The sequence below is a fragment of the Scatophagus argus genome, chromosome 19 (genome assembly GCF_020382885.2).
Source record: "Scatophagus argus isolate fScaArg1 chromosome 19, fScaArg1.pri, whole genome shotgun sequence".
Lineage (NCBI taxonomy): Eukaryota > Metazoa > Chordata > Actinopteri > Scatophagidae > Scatophagus > Scatophagus argus.
Window position 1 is genome coordinate 14,627,034 of NC_058511.1, and position 13,818 is coordinate 14,640,851.

Here is a 13,818-nt window from a genome sequence, read left to right on the forward strand (position 1 = left end):
CACTAGCACCTTTTGCTATCGCTGAAACACAACACTCACCCCTCTTTTTCACGACAACTTCGCACGTATTGTTGATTGATCACCTAGCTGGACGAGAAAAGAAAAGAAAAAAGAAAAGGCAGAAGCGGATCTGTGAAAATATTATTTTATTTGTAGAGCTTCGCAATGAGCATGGCTCTCAGTCATCATGCTCCAATTTCATATCATATGTTTGTCCAAACCACACAAGAGCCTTATGGTTCCTCAAGGAAGTCTCACTATAGTTGCAGCCTGACACCAAGCCAAAGACGATAAGCCCCAAGACAAATTTCCATCCTCCTCTGCGTGGACAATGAAACTTTTGAACTTGAACTTTAGGCTGTGGATGTCGACAGACTCCTCAGAACGGAGGAAATGTCTCTTTGATGAAGGGCTTGAGGGCAGAGCTCATGACCATTGTGGACCTGGCCTGGAAGACGCTTTTCATCACAGCACTAATGGCTCTACCTAATCAGGCCTGATTGGAGCTGCTAAAAAAAAAAATACTCTCTCCATTCATAATATCATGTGTAACTTAAGACAAAATCAATACCTGGACTGAACACTAATAGCTAGAGGCAGAAGAAATGTCTCAGTTCTGGCTGCAATGCACTTTTCAGAATGAGTCCCTCGGTGACACTTGGTGTGGATTTTTGATGCTTCCAAACGAAGGGACAAAACGGCTGTATATGAGGTTTTAAATGTTATCTTTTAAAACCTATTCAAAGGTGCAAACAATTCAGAAACAAGACTTGCTCTGAGCTATCAATGTCCTTGTCTTCTAAAGTTTGTTCCTTCAAAGTAGTTTTAAATCAGTCTTTCTTCATATCGATCTTTTAGAAGCAGGAGTGAATTTCAAGATACACATAAGCTCAAGGAAACAAACAACTATAGTAACAACTACAGGAATGAATGACAATCGATATGAATCTGCAGATCGCAGCAGTCATATTCAGAAAACAGCTAGCTTCAGTCATAAATCACAGATGAATCAAGGTGTCTCCCCGGGAGCCAAAGCTTGATAATAAACACTGGAGTCAGACCAGACTTCTGTGGGTTTAGGAATAAATAAAGTGAACGACCCTGACATCAGCAGCTAGTAAAATGTTTGGCTGTGTGAACCACTGGAGTACGTATAAAAGAGAGCTTTGTGTGGTGAGAAATAAATACAGACACAATCATGTTTGAGTGAAAGTTATATGTCAGGAGTTTCACAGAAGCAAAATTTGAATCTGGATTAAAACTGTGAATGAAGTTAAATGTTCTCGATTTATCGACTGCTCCAGTTCTCTTTTCCAGTGTCTGGTTCTGTAATTATAACCCCATATACATCATGTAGTAAATGTCTGAACTCACAGCTGAAGCTGTAAAGCAGTATCAGCCATCCTAACACACAGAAATCTGCAACATCTGACCTGTTTACTATGAACCTGAAATATTTATACAAATATTTCAGGTTCCTAAAAATGCCACTGAGGAAGGCCCAAAAGAACATTAAAAAGTTTTTGTGCTGAGCTACTAGTTTATTTTATTTGAGTTCGAGTCAGTTGGCGAGTTACTTGGCCAGTCTCCTCGCCACATCTTTGTAGGCGGTCTCGATCTCAGAGTCAGCAGCACAGGTGTTGGTGAATTCGTCACGTGTGTAGGCGTTCTTCAGGTACCGCCACACGCCCGACATTTCTGCTGGGATGTCGTAGCTGCGGTACTTCTTAGCAACAACCTAACAGAGAAGGCAAAAATGTGACATCAACATGAACTGAAGACAAACTTAATCTTGTCAGACATTTGAAATCCACCCTTAGGCACTCTCATATTCATTATCTTCATTGCATTCCAGGTGACATTTTGAGTTGCTGCAATTTACATTTTTGTTCCCTGCTTTCCTTCAGCTTGTCTCCTTTACAGCTTCTGTAATGTAAGAATGAATGACTCTCAGCAACCCCCTTGATGTTTTCTGTGCTATATGTTCAAGTTAGTGAGCTCTACCAAAAACCTGGTGACTAGAAGAGATGAAGAAGTGTGAGGAGAACGATACAGTCAGTGATTCAGATGGATTTAAAGCTAACATCAGCATGCAAACATGCTCACAACAATACCATTGTGTTGATGTTTATGGGGTATAATGTTCATCATGTTCACTTTCTTCATTTAGCACATTAGCATGTTAACATTTGCTCAGTAACACTAAAAGTAACACATACAGCTGAAGCTAACAGGAATCTTATCAGTTTAGTTATCTGGTGATTTACTTGCATGTAGGGCTAGAGGAAAAGTCAAGAGACCACAGTTTATTCAAAGTTTCATGGTTCTCCAATAGTCCAGAAGATATTTCAGTTTGGACATGTTGGAGCAACAGACCTACATTGTTATTTCTACAGCCACGGTGCTAGTAGTTGTAGAGGGTTTTGTGTTTCATACTAGCAAAAGCAGATGTGCAAAAACTTGCAAAGTGTAGCCAGTTACGTTATGTACTATTAAATCTACTGTCAGAGGACTCTGTATTTCAATTATTGCTTTTCTGACAGAAGAAAGAAAAAAAATTCTGTTGAACCTGAAATGTTTTTTCTGGTTACACTCCAAATATCTTTAAGTGACACAGTCTTGCTTTTATAATATCTTTTCATTGCTGTATACCTTGACTATGTGCAGTTTAGGCAGCAGGTTGCAGTCAGCGAGAGTGAGCTCGTTCCCATCAAGGAAGCATCGGGTGGAGCCCTTCTCCTCCTCCATGCTGTCTGCATCGATCTCATCTGGCAAAGGACTGTTCAGGTAGTCATCCAGCTTCTTCAGGGCCCTGCTTAAACCTTTCTCTAGAACTAAACAGGCAAGTCACACACATATGAATGGACACAACACTGTTAAAAGGTAAAGGTGACATAACCTCTGTAGGGATAACCTCACTAGGTGGCAGCACAGTAAAATATATGAGTCAGAGCAAGCCTCAAACACTGGACTCTGCTACGACCTAGTGGAGGAATATAATGATGGCTGTCACAAACTTTATTCATCTTGTTCTGTTGTGTGCATCTGCGAGTGTAAATGGTACAAAATGAGCAGCCCACCGGAGTTGGCCTCTGGTTTGGTGTTTTTGATGTAGGCTGAGAACTTGGCAAAGATGTCATTTCCAGCTGTGTTTGACTCTCTCTGCTTGGCGGCCAGTTTGGGATACCTGAGCAGACGGGATGGGGGGTGGGGGGACCAAGGGCAGGAGAAGTAGTCAGAGCAGTCAGACTAAACCATCTGGATAGCATTAACACCTGGACTGGAGCTCAGCTCAGACTGAAAACATGTTACACACTCACACCGAGTTGGCCAAGCGCCCCTTACGCTCTCTCACACTAAGGTCCATTTCTAATGTAAAAAACTTTGCAAGCAATAAAAGAAAGATTTAGTTAATCTGACATTTTTCTCTGCAACTTCTCATACACTGGCTGTGATATTCTTTTCTTTTTTTCTTGTAATAACCATAACAAAAAACAATAAACCCGTCTTGATTTTTCTAATGTTACACCATGGTTGCAGGCAGTGAAGCACATAATGTTAATGTTTTCATGTCTTAAATGTGCAAAAGTGCCCAAGACACATATATGCTCATTCACAAAGGATTTACTACAGCCATAAACAACAAACAGCCAGACCTATATCAGTTCCCATCACTCTTCAAAAAGCACATTCTCGCTTTTATTGGATTGAAATGTTTCCTGTCCTTTCAACAGTGAGGCGAAATAAATCCAGCCAAAAACAGTGTGTGTGTGTGTATGTGTGTGTGTGCGTAGTCAGTGATATAATCTGATACTACAAACTACGTGTCGTAAAACTTTCCAGTTGAATTACTTTGGAGGACAGAGCGTTTCCTCCAGAAACTCCTCGATCTTGTTGATATCGGTCTTGACCTCTCCATTGAAGGTCAGGAAAGGAGGGTGTGTCCCTGGAGCAAGGTTGTGCAGATCTGCTGGCTTTCTGCAGAGAACACAGAAAAATCAGCATGTCGTGAGGAGCTCTGTAAGTACATTAAATGTGTTTTTGTGCAGGAAGCTTCCTGTACCCCAACCTTTTGAGGTCGACGGTTGTGACGTTGAACACGACTCCTTTAAGCCAGAGGATCATGAAGAGACGCTGAGAGAAGGGACAGTTGCCGATGCTTTCTCCATCGTTGCCTGCCTGTGTGCAAATGAGATGACAGAAAACGAGTTGGTGAAATGTGGCATACAGTGGAGGTTTAGTGTACGTGTGCACGCACACATGCATGCATACATGCTCAAATACATACAGTGGATGGACGACAGCACTGAGCCAACTCAATTCTGATATCATTAGAGCTGCTGGATGATTACTCAATCAGTTAACAGAATCAACAGACAATTTATCAGTAACTGTCTCATTTAAGTCATGTCTGGGTCATCACTCTGTGATGCTTCCCATTCCCAGCAGAGAGGTCAGAGCAAAGGCTGAACTAGATCTGCAACCCAGAAGCTAGAAGCATTTTAGTGTCTTGTTCCAGGTCACCAAGAGCTCGAACATTAAGCCTTCATGAGGAGGGACATTCCCTCTGCTTGCTACGCCAGCTGCTGCTGTTGAGAAAATCTTTGGTCATAAGGTTTTCTCTCAGAGAAGCTGGCAACCTTGCCACTAAAAATCAAATATTGGAATTAGCCGTCTGTTATCTCTGACATTTATTTGACCGGTGAAGTTGTTCAGAGAAGCGTCATGGGTTGTAGAAATGTAAACACTATGCAAACTCACATAAATACGTCACCTTTAAATCCCTGATACAAATTTATGATAAGGACAGAGTCAAAGCAAAAGCACACTCTGGGGGCACATAACGAAGGCCACTTAGTCTTGCTGTCACTGTAAAACATTTTACCCAGAACTCAAAAGAAAAGTTCTTTTCCTGATGACTTTGCATTTATCTAAATGATTTTGAAATTAGTTCATCACTGGCTGCAGAAGTTTTGATGCTACACAGAATCTCAATTACAGATAAGGCATGAAAATAACCAAACAGGGCTTGCTGCAAGTTTTTGTCTCTGCAGCGACTCATATGATCACTTCCTCTCCGTGGTATACTTGTGTTCATGCTGTGAGATCATGTGGATACAGAGCAGAGCTTCAGCAGTGACACCTGAGCCACTGGCCCTGCTGAATGATTCATAGTGATTCCACCTGGTTCACTGGCCAACAGGGCGCAGAGTGCAGGGTCAGAGCGGCAGACACAGAGAGGCCCACAACACACACAGCAAAATAAGTGCACTGACCTCAAGGTCAGCACGGTGAGCAGAGATTTAACAATGGAGTTAGTTTGCTTCATTTATTACATTGTGATTTGGAAAGTAAACTTTAAATTATTCAAGAACCAGTAGAATTTAATTATCTGCTATTCTGTTATTACTATCCTCGAGGCAGCTGCTGTCACAAATAACATTCAGTGATTTACTTGGATGCAGAAGCAGCAATTGCTTCACAAACAAAAGATAAAACAGTGAAGTGGAAAACATTTTGCACTCCAGAACGTGAGCCCAACAGCGTGCTGCTGCTCCTAGCAAAGACCAGAAAACAGAGCTGTCAGTCTAAAAGTAGCTGAGCCGACTGTATGTACGCCAGCCATTGATGCTCAGTGCCGTCATGCTGCCTGAACGCATGTGATGCTTGTGTCTGTGCATTGTTATGGCTGGGCTCAGCGGCACGGCGGTAACACAATACACAGCCGCTCACAATAGCCAATCGACATCTAGAACATGGGGGACAAAAGCTGTCACACACAACTGGGCCTGTGGGACCTGGGAGTCCACCAGAGTCCACTGGAGACAAAGTTCCTCCATATGGCCCATCTCATACATGTGTACTATACTGTGACTGGCTTTTGGTGTTCTTGATTTGTTTGCAAACACATCTGAATGTGTAAAAAGTGTATCATGGCAGTGTGTTAAGGCAGTGTAAGGACAAGTCATCATGTTTTCATGATTTCTTGAGTTTCTAAGTTTGCCTGTAATCAATTAATACTCCAATATCTGTCTCTTTAAACTCACTTGAACGAATGCACAACTCTATGTTCCAGTGGGTGTCCTAAAAATGATGAATCTCAAAAGGAACCAATCACAATTTTTTTAACTGGAGCCCCACTGCCTGGTTAACATCTGTATCTTTCAAACTCCCCATCCATGTTTGAATGGATTTCTGTAAGACGTCCATAGTCTCCCAGTGCGTGCTAAGAATACTCTGATGACCTCTGGAGGCACACAAGACATAATGTATCAGGCTGTGTTGTGTCAGGCCATTTAACCTTGATGTGTACAATCGCAGGAGAGCCCCATTAATGACTATACTATGTGAAGACTTGCTACAAGTGAGGGGTTTATGTCTTTCTGTTATCATGGGATTCTTCATTGGTGTACTGCACTCCACAAAATAATCACAATGGCCCAAATACGTTGTTTCTTGATACGGTGAATAGATTGATCCTGCCCTGAGGTCATTTAAGGAGGTCTAGCCATGTAGCATAGGTCTCTGTCCATCTAGGCCACATCTAAGAGGGCAGCAGGAAGAAAAAACTGACACACAGCTACTACATAAACTTCTCCATATATGAGATTTGTGGACCAAACGTTCACATAGAGCCAAAAGTGAGTTCATTAAGAACATTTACTAAACCAGTGACAGTGTAGAATCACTAACCAAACATAACAACTAGCTAGGGCACGTAGCTTTCTTAAAACAACGGAGGAATGTTTTGAATGCTTGTGCTCAGGAGTGATGCAAGTTCACAGAGTGTCAGTGAACTTTCGGTTACTCAGCTGACTGGTTTCCTAGGAGGCGGATTGGTTGAAGCAGTCTTGCCACCGGCTAATTGGGTTAGGGCATGCAGGCAGTGATGAGCTTTTCCACCTGCTTCAGGTAGACTCTAACATTTCCCACAGGGCCTGAAGTGCATCCATTTGTGAAGAACAAAACAACACTGCTGTATCTACTGATAGTGGCACTTCCAAACCAGAGGCTGCTTTTATCATGTTTGCTCTTTTTGTAAGGATCTATTGATCAGTGCACAGAAATAATGCTGCAATGAATATAAAAGAACAGGTGGCTGATTTAATGGATGATGACTACGGAGAATAAGCCCACCATGCACTGCAGAAATCAAATCTAAAATGGGCATCTTAGTTCAGGCGCACAGTGCCGTCCTTCCTTTACAAATGTCTGCTTTTAATGAGTCAGATGGGCTAATGGTACCACAGCAGCTTCCCACCATCAACAAGCAGCTTCAGTATCACTGACACAACAATCCCAGGTCAACACAGAGCACAGCATGCCCGTGCCACTGTAACTCTACCTCTGCTATAGAGTTACAGGAGCTTTCCACAAGATACAGTGGTGCTCATATATTGTCTCTATCGTCCATCAAAGCTTAACTTGAGCAAATACTGAAACCACAGTTTTGTCTCTGTCTTACCTTGACAAAAAGTTCAATATCAGGGTCTCTGTCTTGGCCGTTTGTGGACATGATACCCTCCTCTGGCTGTCACCTTGATTCTTTTGTTATTTTTTTTTAAAAAAACCTTTCCTTCCTTTCCTTATCCTTGGAGGTCTACATCCTCCAGAAGTAGACGGAAAAAAACCCAGGTATCTTCTCTGAGATTATCCTCTCTGCTGACAGTGATCCCTCACACCTTAAGAAACTGTTTTGATGTTTTCTAGTCCCTGATTCAAGATCTCCAACACCTTATGGTCTCTTAGAGGCTTTCTTCACCCTTGTTTGTGTCCTGCGGATGAGGTTGAGAATCGGTCCAGGTGGCAGGCAGAGCCCTGTGCTCTGATTTGGACACAGATGGAGAGCAGAACTATCTCCCACTGACACTGAGTGGAAAACAGGTGTTAGTCTTGTATACCAGGGGGTGGAGCCCCATCCCTCGCTTCCGACTACTGCAAACTAACTCCCCTCTCACACACATCACCTCCTCTCTTATCTGTCTCATGTCTCAAAGGGATGATATTTATGTCACTTTTCTTTAGTTTTTGAGTGTGTGAGCAGCATCAGTCATATTTAATGGGTGTTCACACATTTATGCAGGTTATACTTGGTCACCAGTAGGGGTCTTGGAGAAGATCCCTCTATGAATTATTCATGTCTGGCTTTGGTTTTAAGGCAGGCACTGGCGTTCATTTATAGAAAAGGGACCTATGTAGGGCAACAAAAATAAAAGCAGGTCTGACTGCAAAAATCTTCATCAGCACACAACATACTGAGTGGCACTCGTGATTTGTTTCATTCAAATGGCCACAGTTTTGAGAGATATACCCAAGGAAAAATCTCTCATCATCTGTTCATTTGACAGTCAGGTGAAGGCAGAAAAATGGGGAGAGCTGTGGCAGATAGAGCGAATTTTTAAATGTTTTCTATTTATAGAGCAGCTCCATCTCCTGGTTGACATACCAACATGCAGCACAAACCAATTACTGGGCCTCTGTGGAAGCAGTTCACCATCACAATAAAGGTAAATGTGTTACTTCAAGTTTTAGTAAGTTTGTTTGTGGGCCTTAATCAATATGGCTTCAAAGAACCCTCAGTGTCGCAGTTGGGAGTTTCGTTTTAGTTTGTTCTTGTTTTATTTTGTTGTGTTGGTCTCTTGTATACTGTTTAGGTTTGCATTTCCCGTCTTTGTCTGTTTTTCCCTCCAGTTTTGATTGTGTGCCCCGCCCTGATTGCTTTCACCTGTGTTTAGCCTCCTTAGTGTATAAAAGCAGTATTTCTTCCCTCTGTGTCAGTTTGTGTCTTTCTGTGTCATTTTCCTTTTTCCTGTATTTCCCCTTTTGTTACCGATTTTCTTTGCCTTTTAGACTCCTTTTGTTGATTTTTGCAATTTGATTATTCTTTGTTTGGACTGATTTATATGGGCTTACGACTTCCAGCTGCCTTGAGTTTGCTTGTTCTGTTTTCTCTTAGTAAGTTTATTAAGGTCTCCTTTGTTCATTTCATTCCTCATGTCCTTGTCTGCATTTTGGATCCTGTTAGACCCAATGATCATCTTAAGCTTTAGCACAAATCTGTCACGCTTAAAATAAATCATGTAAACATTAAGTGGGAGCCATTTAACATTTTTGATGACTGGTACTTTGGTTATTTTGCTTTCTTGGCAAGACTTTGATGAAAAGATCAATACCACCCTCACATCTAGAAGCCAGTGGTCTGGGGACTTGGCTTAGCCTGGAAGTTGCAGATTGAACAGACAGCATATAATTAATTAGCCAGCTTTAGATGTACTGGTAGATGAATTTTGTTATCTTTGGACGGAGGCATCTGATTCCCCCTGTTTACTGTCTTCATGCTAAGCTAGGCTAACTGGCTGAAGGCTGTAGCTGTATATTCACCAGACATCAAGGAAAGTGGCATCAATCTTCACATCAAATCTTTCCAAAATGGCAAACAGGCATATTTCCCAAAAAGGTCTAACCATTCCCTTACAGATTTGTAACTCATTGATGGTCATGAAACCATTAAAAGAAGAGATGATCTTGGTATCCTCTTGAGACAAAGAAGGTCAAATCACTTACAAGCTTGGTTACTCATTCACCCAAACATCAACCAGTAACAGACGTTTTCTGTCATTTCACAGCCAAGGTGGAGAGGAGTGTTTGAACGCTCCACTTTTGTTGACACACACTTGCCAAATGCCAATAATTTTGAGTCAGTGACCAAAATCCAAACTTTCCTTACAAACTTTGACAGTAACTACATCTTATACAGTTAATGTTATCTTAATCACAAGGTAATTGATTAGAAAAAGATTGCCCTTTGTTAAATTGCTTTTTAGTGATAGTAGTGATGGCCTTTTTCACACTGCCCTGTCTTATCTCGGGCAGTGGGGGAGGAGCCACATAGGCTTCAAGCATGGACAGATGACTTCCCAGCTCTCCTCCCTACTTTTATAGCACAGCTCGGTTTGGTTTATGGCAATTGTTTAAGATTAAACTGTTTGGAAATCCTCCTACGGGTTGAAGAGGATACGGATTACAGGGTAGTGTGTGGAGAAGGAGCCAAGTATGTTGTCACGGTGAACTATCTATGTTTATCATAATTGTGATATAATAGCATCAAGATAGCAAATGAATGTGTAAAAACTGTGCTTCTGTCATTTTGTACCGCAAATGTGTTAACAGGCGGAGGTTTCCTGTCCTCATGTGTCAAGTAAAATCCCACTAATATTGTTTCTATTCAGCAATAAAATGACAGTAAATCAGCTGCAAAGACAAATATGTCCAAACTCTAAGAAAAAGGTTTCTTTATGACTTAATAGAGGACATTAGAGCCTCATTTATTATTTTTAATGAGACTTTTCCAGAGGTACAATGGACATTCAATATATTGTTCTTAGGATTGTGGTATATTCATAAAACAAGTGTTCTCAGAAACAAATCACTGTTGGATTAGGCAAAACTACAGGTTTATACACTTTCTGGATTTAGCTGCAGTCCATGTTGCATACCTATGGGAAGAAGTGGATCATTTCAAGAACTCATCATCCAAGTCAGATTTTATCAGTTACTTTGTTTGCAAACTCATCTGTCTTGACTGCATGTCCCTGTTTCTATCTGACTGTGGCTTTTGCTGATACAACACAAAGGCATGATCATTTTAAGATTTAACACAAACTATCACTTTCTGTTGCAAAGCCTTTGGTGAGCTCAAACAGGGTTCATTCAGCCCAGCCCACTGACTCTCAATCTCTGTTGCCCAATCAGCAAAGTGACCCCTGCCTGTGCTGATAGCACACCTCACAGACCAGCTCTATAAGAAACACAGCAAAACACACAAATGGATTTACTCAGGCATGGAGTTCAGCCCTGGTCTCTGTGAGTGTACAGTAAACAAGTTAATTATTACATCAGACTGCCTCCAGACTGAAGTCACTGACAAAGAGATCACTGCTTTTGTGACCATGTGATACTGAAATCAACACTTTGTCATCCGCATTTCTGAACATACTTCACTTTAATACCACAGCTTCTAATCACGGACTTCAAAAAGTTAACTAAATGACCTCAAACAGTACGCTGTGTGTGTACTTTGGCTATAAATCAATTTTCAGCTTTTCACATACAGTGCCTGATGACTATTTCTTCATACATCACCATAGTTCTGATCTATGTTTTAATTTGTTCTTAAACAGCTTGTTTTAGGCTTTACATTTTCTTATTAATATTAAAATGACCAACAAAAGGAATCCACAAAGTCGAATTACTTGCTGGGACTGCTTCAGACTGTTTAATGTGATTATTATGTTGTGTTTTACCTCAAATGGCTAATGTTGTGATTAGTCATGTTTTTTTGGCACAGCAACGTCATCATTCATAAAAACAGATTTATGAATTACTTTTAAAGATGTCTGTATGCAATGATCTTTAATATGCAGTGAATATGCCACGTTTTGCAGTCGTGCTGCTCTACAGCTAAATTCGGTGTTCAAATTTCTAAATGCTGAATATGCCAACTGGCTGATACTTATTTTAGGGGAGATGAGTTCTGCAGTGTGGGTTTTCCATCGTGAGAAACCAATTATGACTCCAAAGAAACAAGAGAAAGAAAAACGGAAAGTTCTCGACAGAGTGAAGAATCCTAAACATTGCTACAAAGAGCCTTTTGGCAAATTTATAGTGCTGAGTTCATCGTTAACGGAAGTGAAAACTTTAATGTGAGACTGAACTAAACTGATGCCTTACCTGCAAAGACTGTTTGTCCTTCTGCTGACCTGTAGGTCTTCATATTTCTTACCTTGACGAACAGAGAGATGTCAGGCTGGCTGGGGTCAGCCGGCGCAGCGCTGCTCTCATCCGGAGTCACATTCTCCAGAGTTTTCAGGCTGTATTCAACCTGCTCCTCTGGTTTGGTGTCGGTGCTGGGGTAAGTGTACGCCATCAGCATCCCATCCTCCGCATTGTCCTCTTCGTGGGTCCTGGGCTGTATCGGCGGGTCGGCACACGGCTCTCCGTGGGAGGCGGAGGAGGCCGAGGAGGCCGATGAGCGCCTGGATCCGTCGTGCGCCTCGCCGTTCACCTCCTCCACCTTCACCTCCATGACTGGCTGCGGTTCTGCCTCTGCCTCTGCCTCTGCCTCTGCCTTTTCCTCCGCCACTTCCTCTGCTGTAACCTGTTCCTCTGCTTTCACCTGTTCATCATCGCTGGATGAAGAGGATGAGCAGTTGTGTTTGTCCTCGTCTCGGATCTCCATGTAGTCCGGCGAGCTGCGCTCTCCCTCCTCAGAGGCGTGGACCTGCACCTCGCTGTACAGCTGCTCCTTCGCCTCACCTGACTTCTCGGATTCGGGCTCTCGGTCGGGACTGTCAGCGCCATCACTGCGCTCTTCATGCACATTTTTCTCATTTTCCATATCATTGATGCTGTCCATGTTTTCTGCTTTTTTTTGCCTGGTTTTTTAATATGTTGGCAGAGCTGGGGTTCGGCGTGGAGGAAGAGGAGGAGAGGAGGAGGAGAGGAGGAGTGCTGAAGCGGTCAAAGTGGTGGCACACCGTCGGCCTGCCTCTCACTGACTGAGCGCCTGAGCAAATTCCAGCGATAACTCTTAAAAGACCTTTGATCCCGCAAGTTAACAAGTGATTTATGCCAAAGCTGAGGCCCGTCCCTTCAAGGACATATTGTTAGTGAACAGGCCTGCTTACTAAGAAGTTGTCTTATTTCTGAATTTCAGTCACACACATTAAAATAAGAAGTTGAGAAAACTTCCACACATGAACTGTTTTTCCTCCGTGTTTTTCACTCCTGTTAACCTTGGCTGCACCAAGTTGGAGTAGCATCTGATTTTACGTGGTCACAACTTTTCATTTCAGTTGATTTACTCCATCTCAGCACAAGTCTTAATTTGTAGTGAATCGAGAGGAAATATTGGGGGACTAGTTCAGTTTTGCTGATGCAAGAGATACGCGTGGTTTGTTGGTACTACTTCAGTTTTTACTTTAAATGCTCATAATTTCTATTTCTATGGGCCTGTTTGAAAATGAATAGAGGGAAAGAAGAGGAAGGGAAAGAAAACCCTTAGAACACTGAGGAGGGCCTTGCTTTTTAAAATAGTGGAACACCTTTCATACAGTCCCCAAGTGCTGACAATTTATAAACTTAATTCATACCACAAAGTTAGTTGCTGTTTCTTCATGGGTTTTGTCAGCCTCCAGAATCAGATCTCTTAAACTGTTTGCCATCTTTCTTGCAGGCATTTGTACAAGGAAAGTGAAGACATAATTGGTCAGGACAAGGGCTGCAATTAATGATTATTTTCTTTATTGATCATTCTGACGTTATTCCTACGACTAACAATTTAGTCTCTAAAACATCAAAAAAAAAAAAGTGAAAAATACTAACTGCAATTCCCCAGAGCCCACAGTGACATTCCCACTTTGCTTCTTTTATCCAACTAACACCAAAACCCAAAGATGTTTAGAAGCTGGGACCAGAAAATGTTTGCCATTTTTGTTTAAAAAGTTACCAAAACAATTAACTGATTTTCAAAATAGTTGTCAACTAATTAGCAGATTATCATTAGCACATGCAAACACACAGAGAGAAATAAAGAAAAACACAAACTGCTTAGTTTCACAGAAGTCCCTTTAATTTCAGAAGACTAATTGCATCAACATGGCAAAGATACTTCATTTGTAAATTATATTAAATATCCATATTTCCAAATCCAAGACAATAATCAACAGAGATAAAACCTGATCTAATATTTATTCTTCTTTAACAATTCCAAACGAATCATTTAAATATATTGTGACTTTATTTCATTCATCAGGGGAA

The 13,818-nt window shown here is 41.6% G+C and overlaps 1 protein-coding gene across 2 annotated transcripts; it reads right to left on the bottom strand.

Moving 5' to 3' along the window:
* Positions 1-1,201: 1,201 nt before the first annotated feature.
* Positions 1,202-12,567, bottom strand: clic5b (chloride intracellular channel 5b). 2 transcript variants are annotated; one of them, XM_046373541.1, is made up of 6 exons: positions 11,783-12,567; positions 4,070-4,179; positions 3,853-3,978; positions 3,081-3,187; positions 2,653-2,834; positions 1,202-1,738 (listed from the first exon to the last, which is right to left on the bottom strand). In XM_046373541.1, exons 1-6 carry the CDS (start codon positions 12,413-12,415, stop codon positions 1,574-1,576), a joined length of 1,323 nt encoding a protein of 440 aa, XP_046229497.1. In that variant the 5' UTR covers positions 12,416-12,567; the 3' UTR covers positions 1,202-1,573. The 2 variants fall into 2 exon arrangements, with proteins under 2 accessions (XP_046229497.1, XP_046229498.1); XM_046373542.1 differs by lacking the exon at positions 11,783-12,567 and adding an exon at positions 7,466-8,464.
* Positions 12,568-13,818: the final 1,251 nt, after the last annotated feature.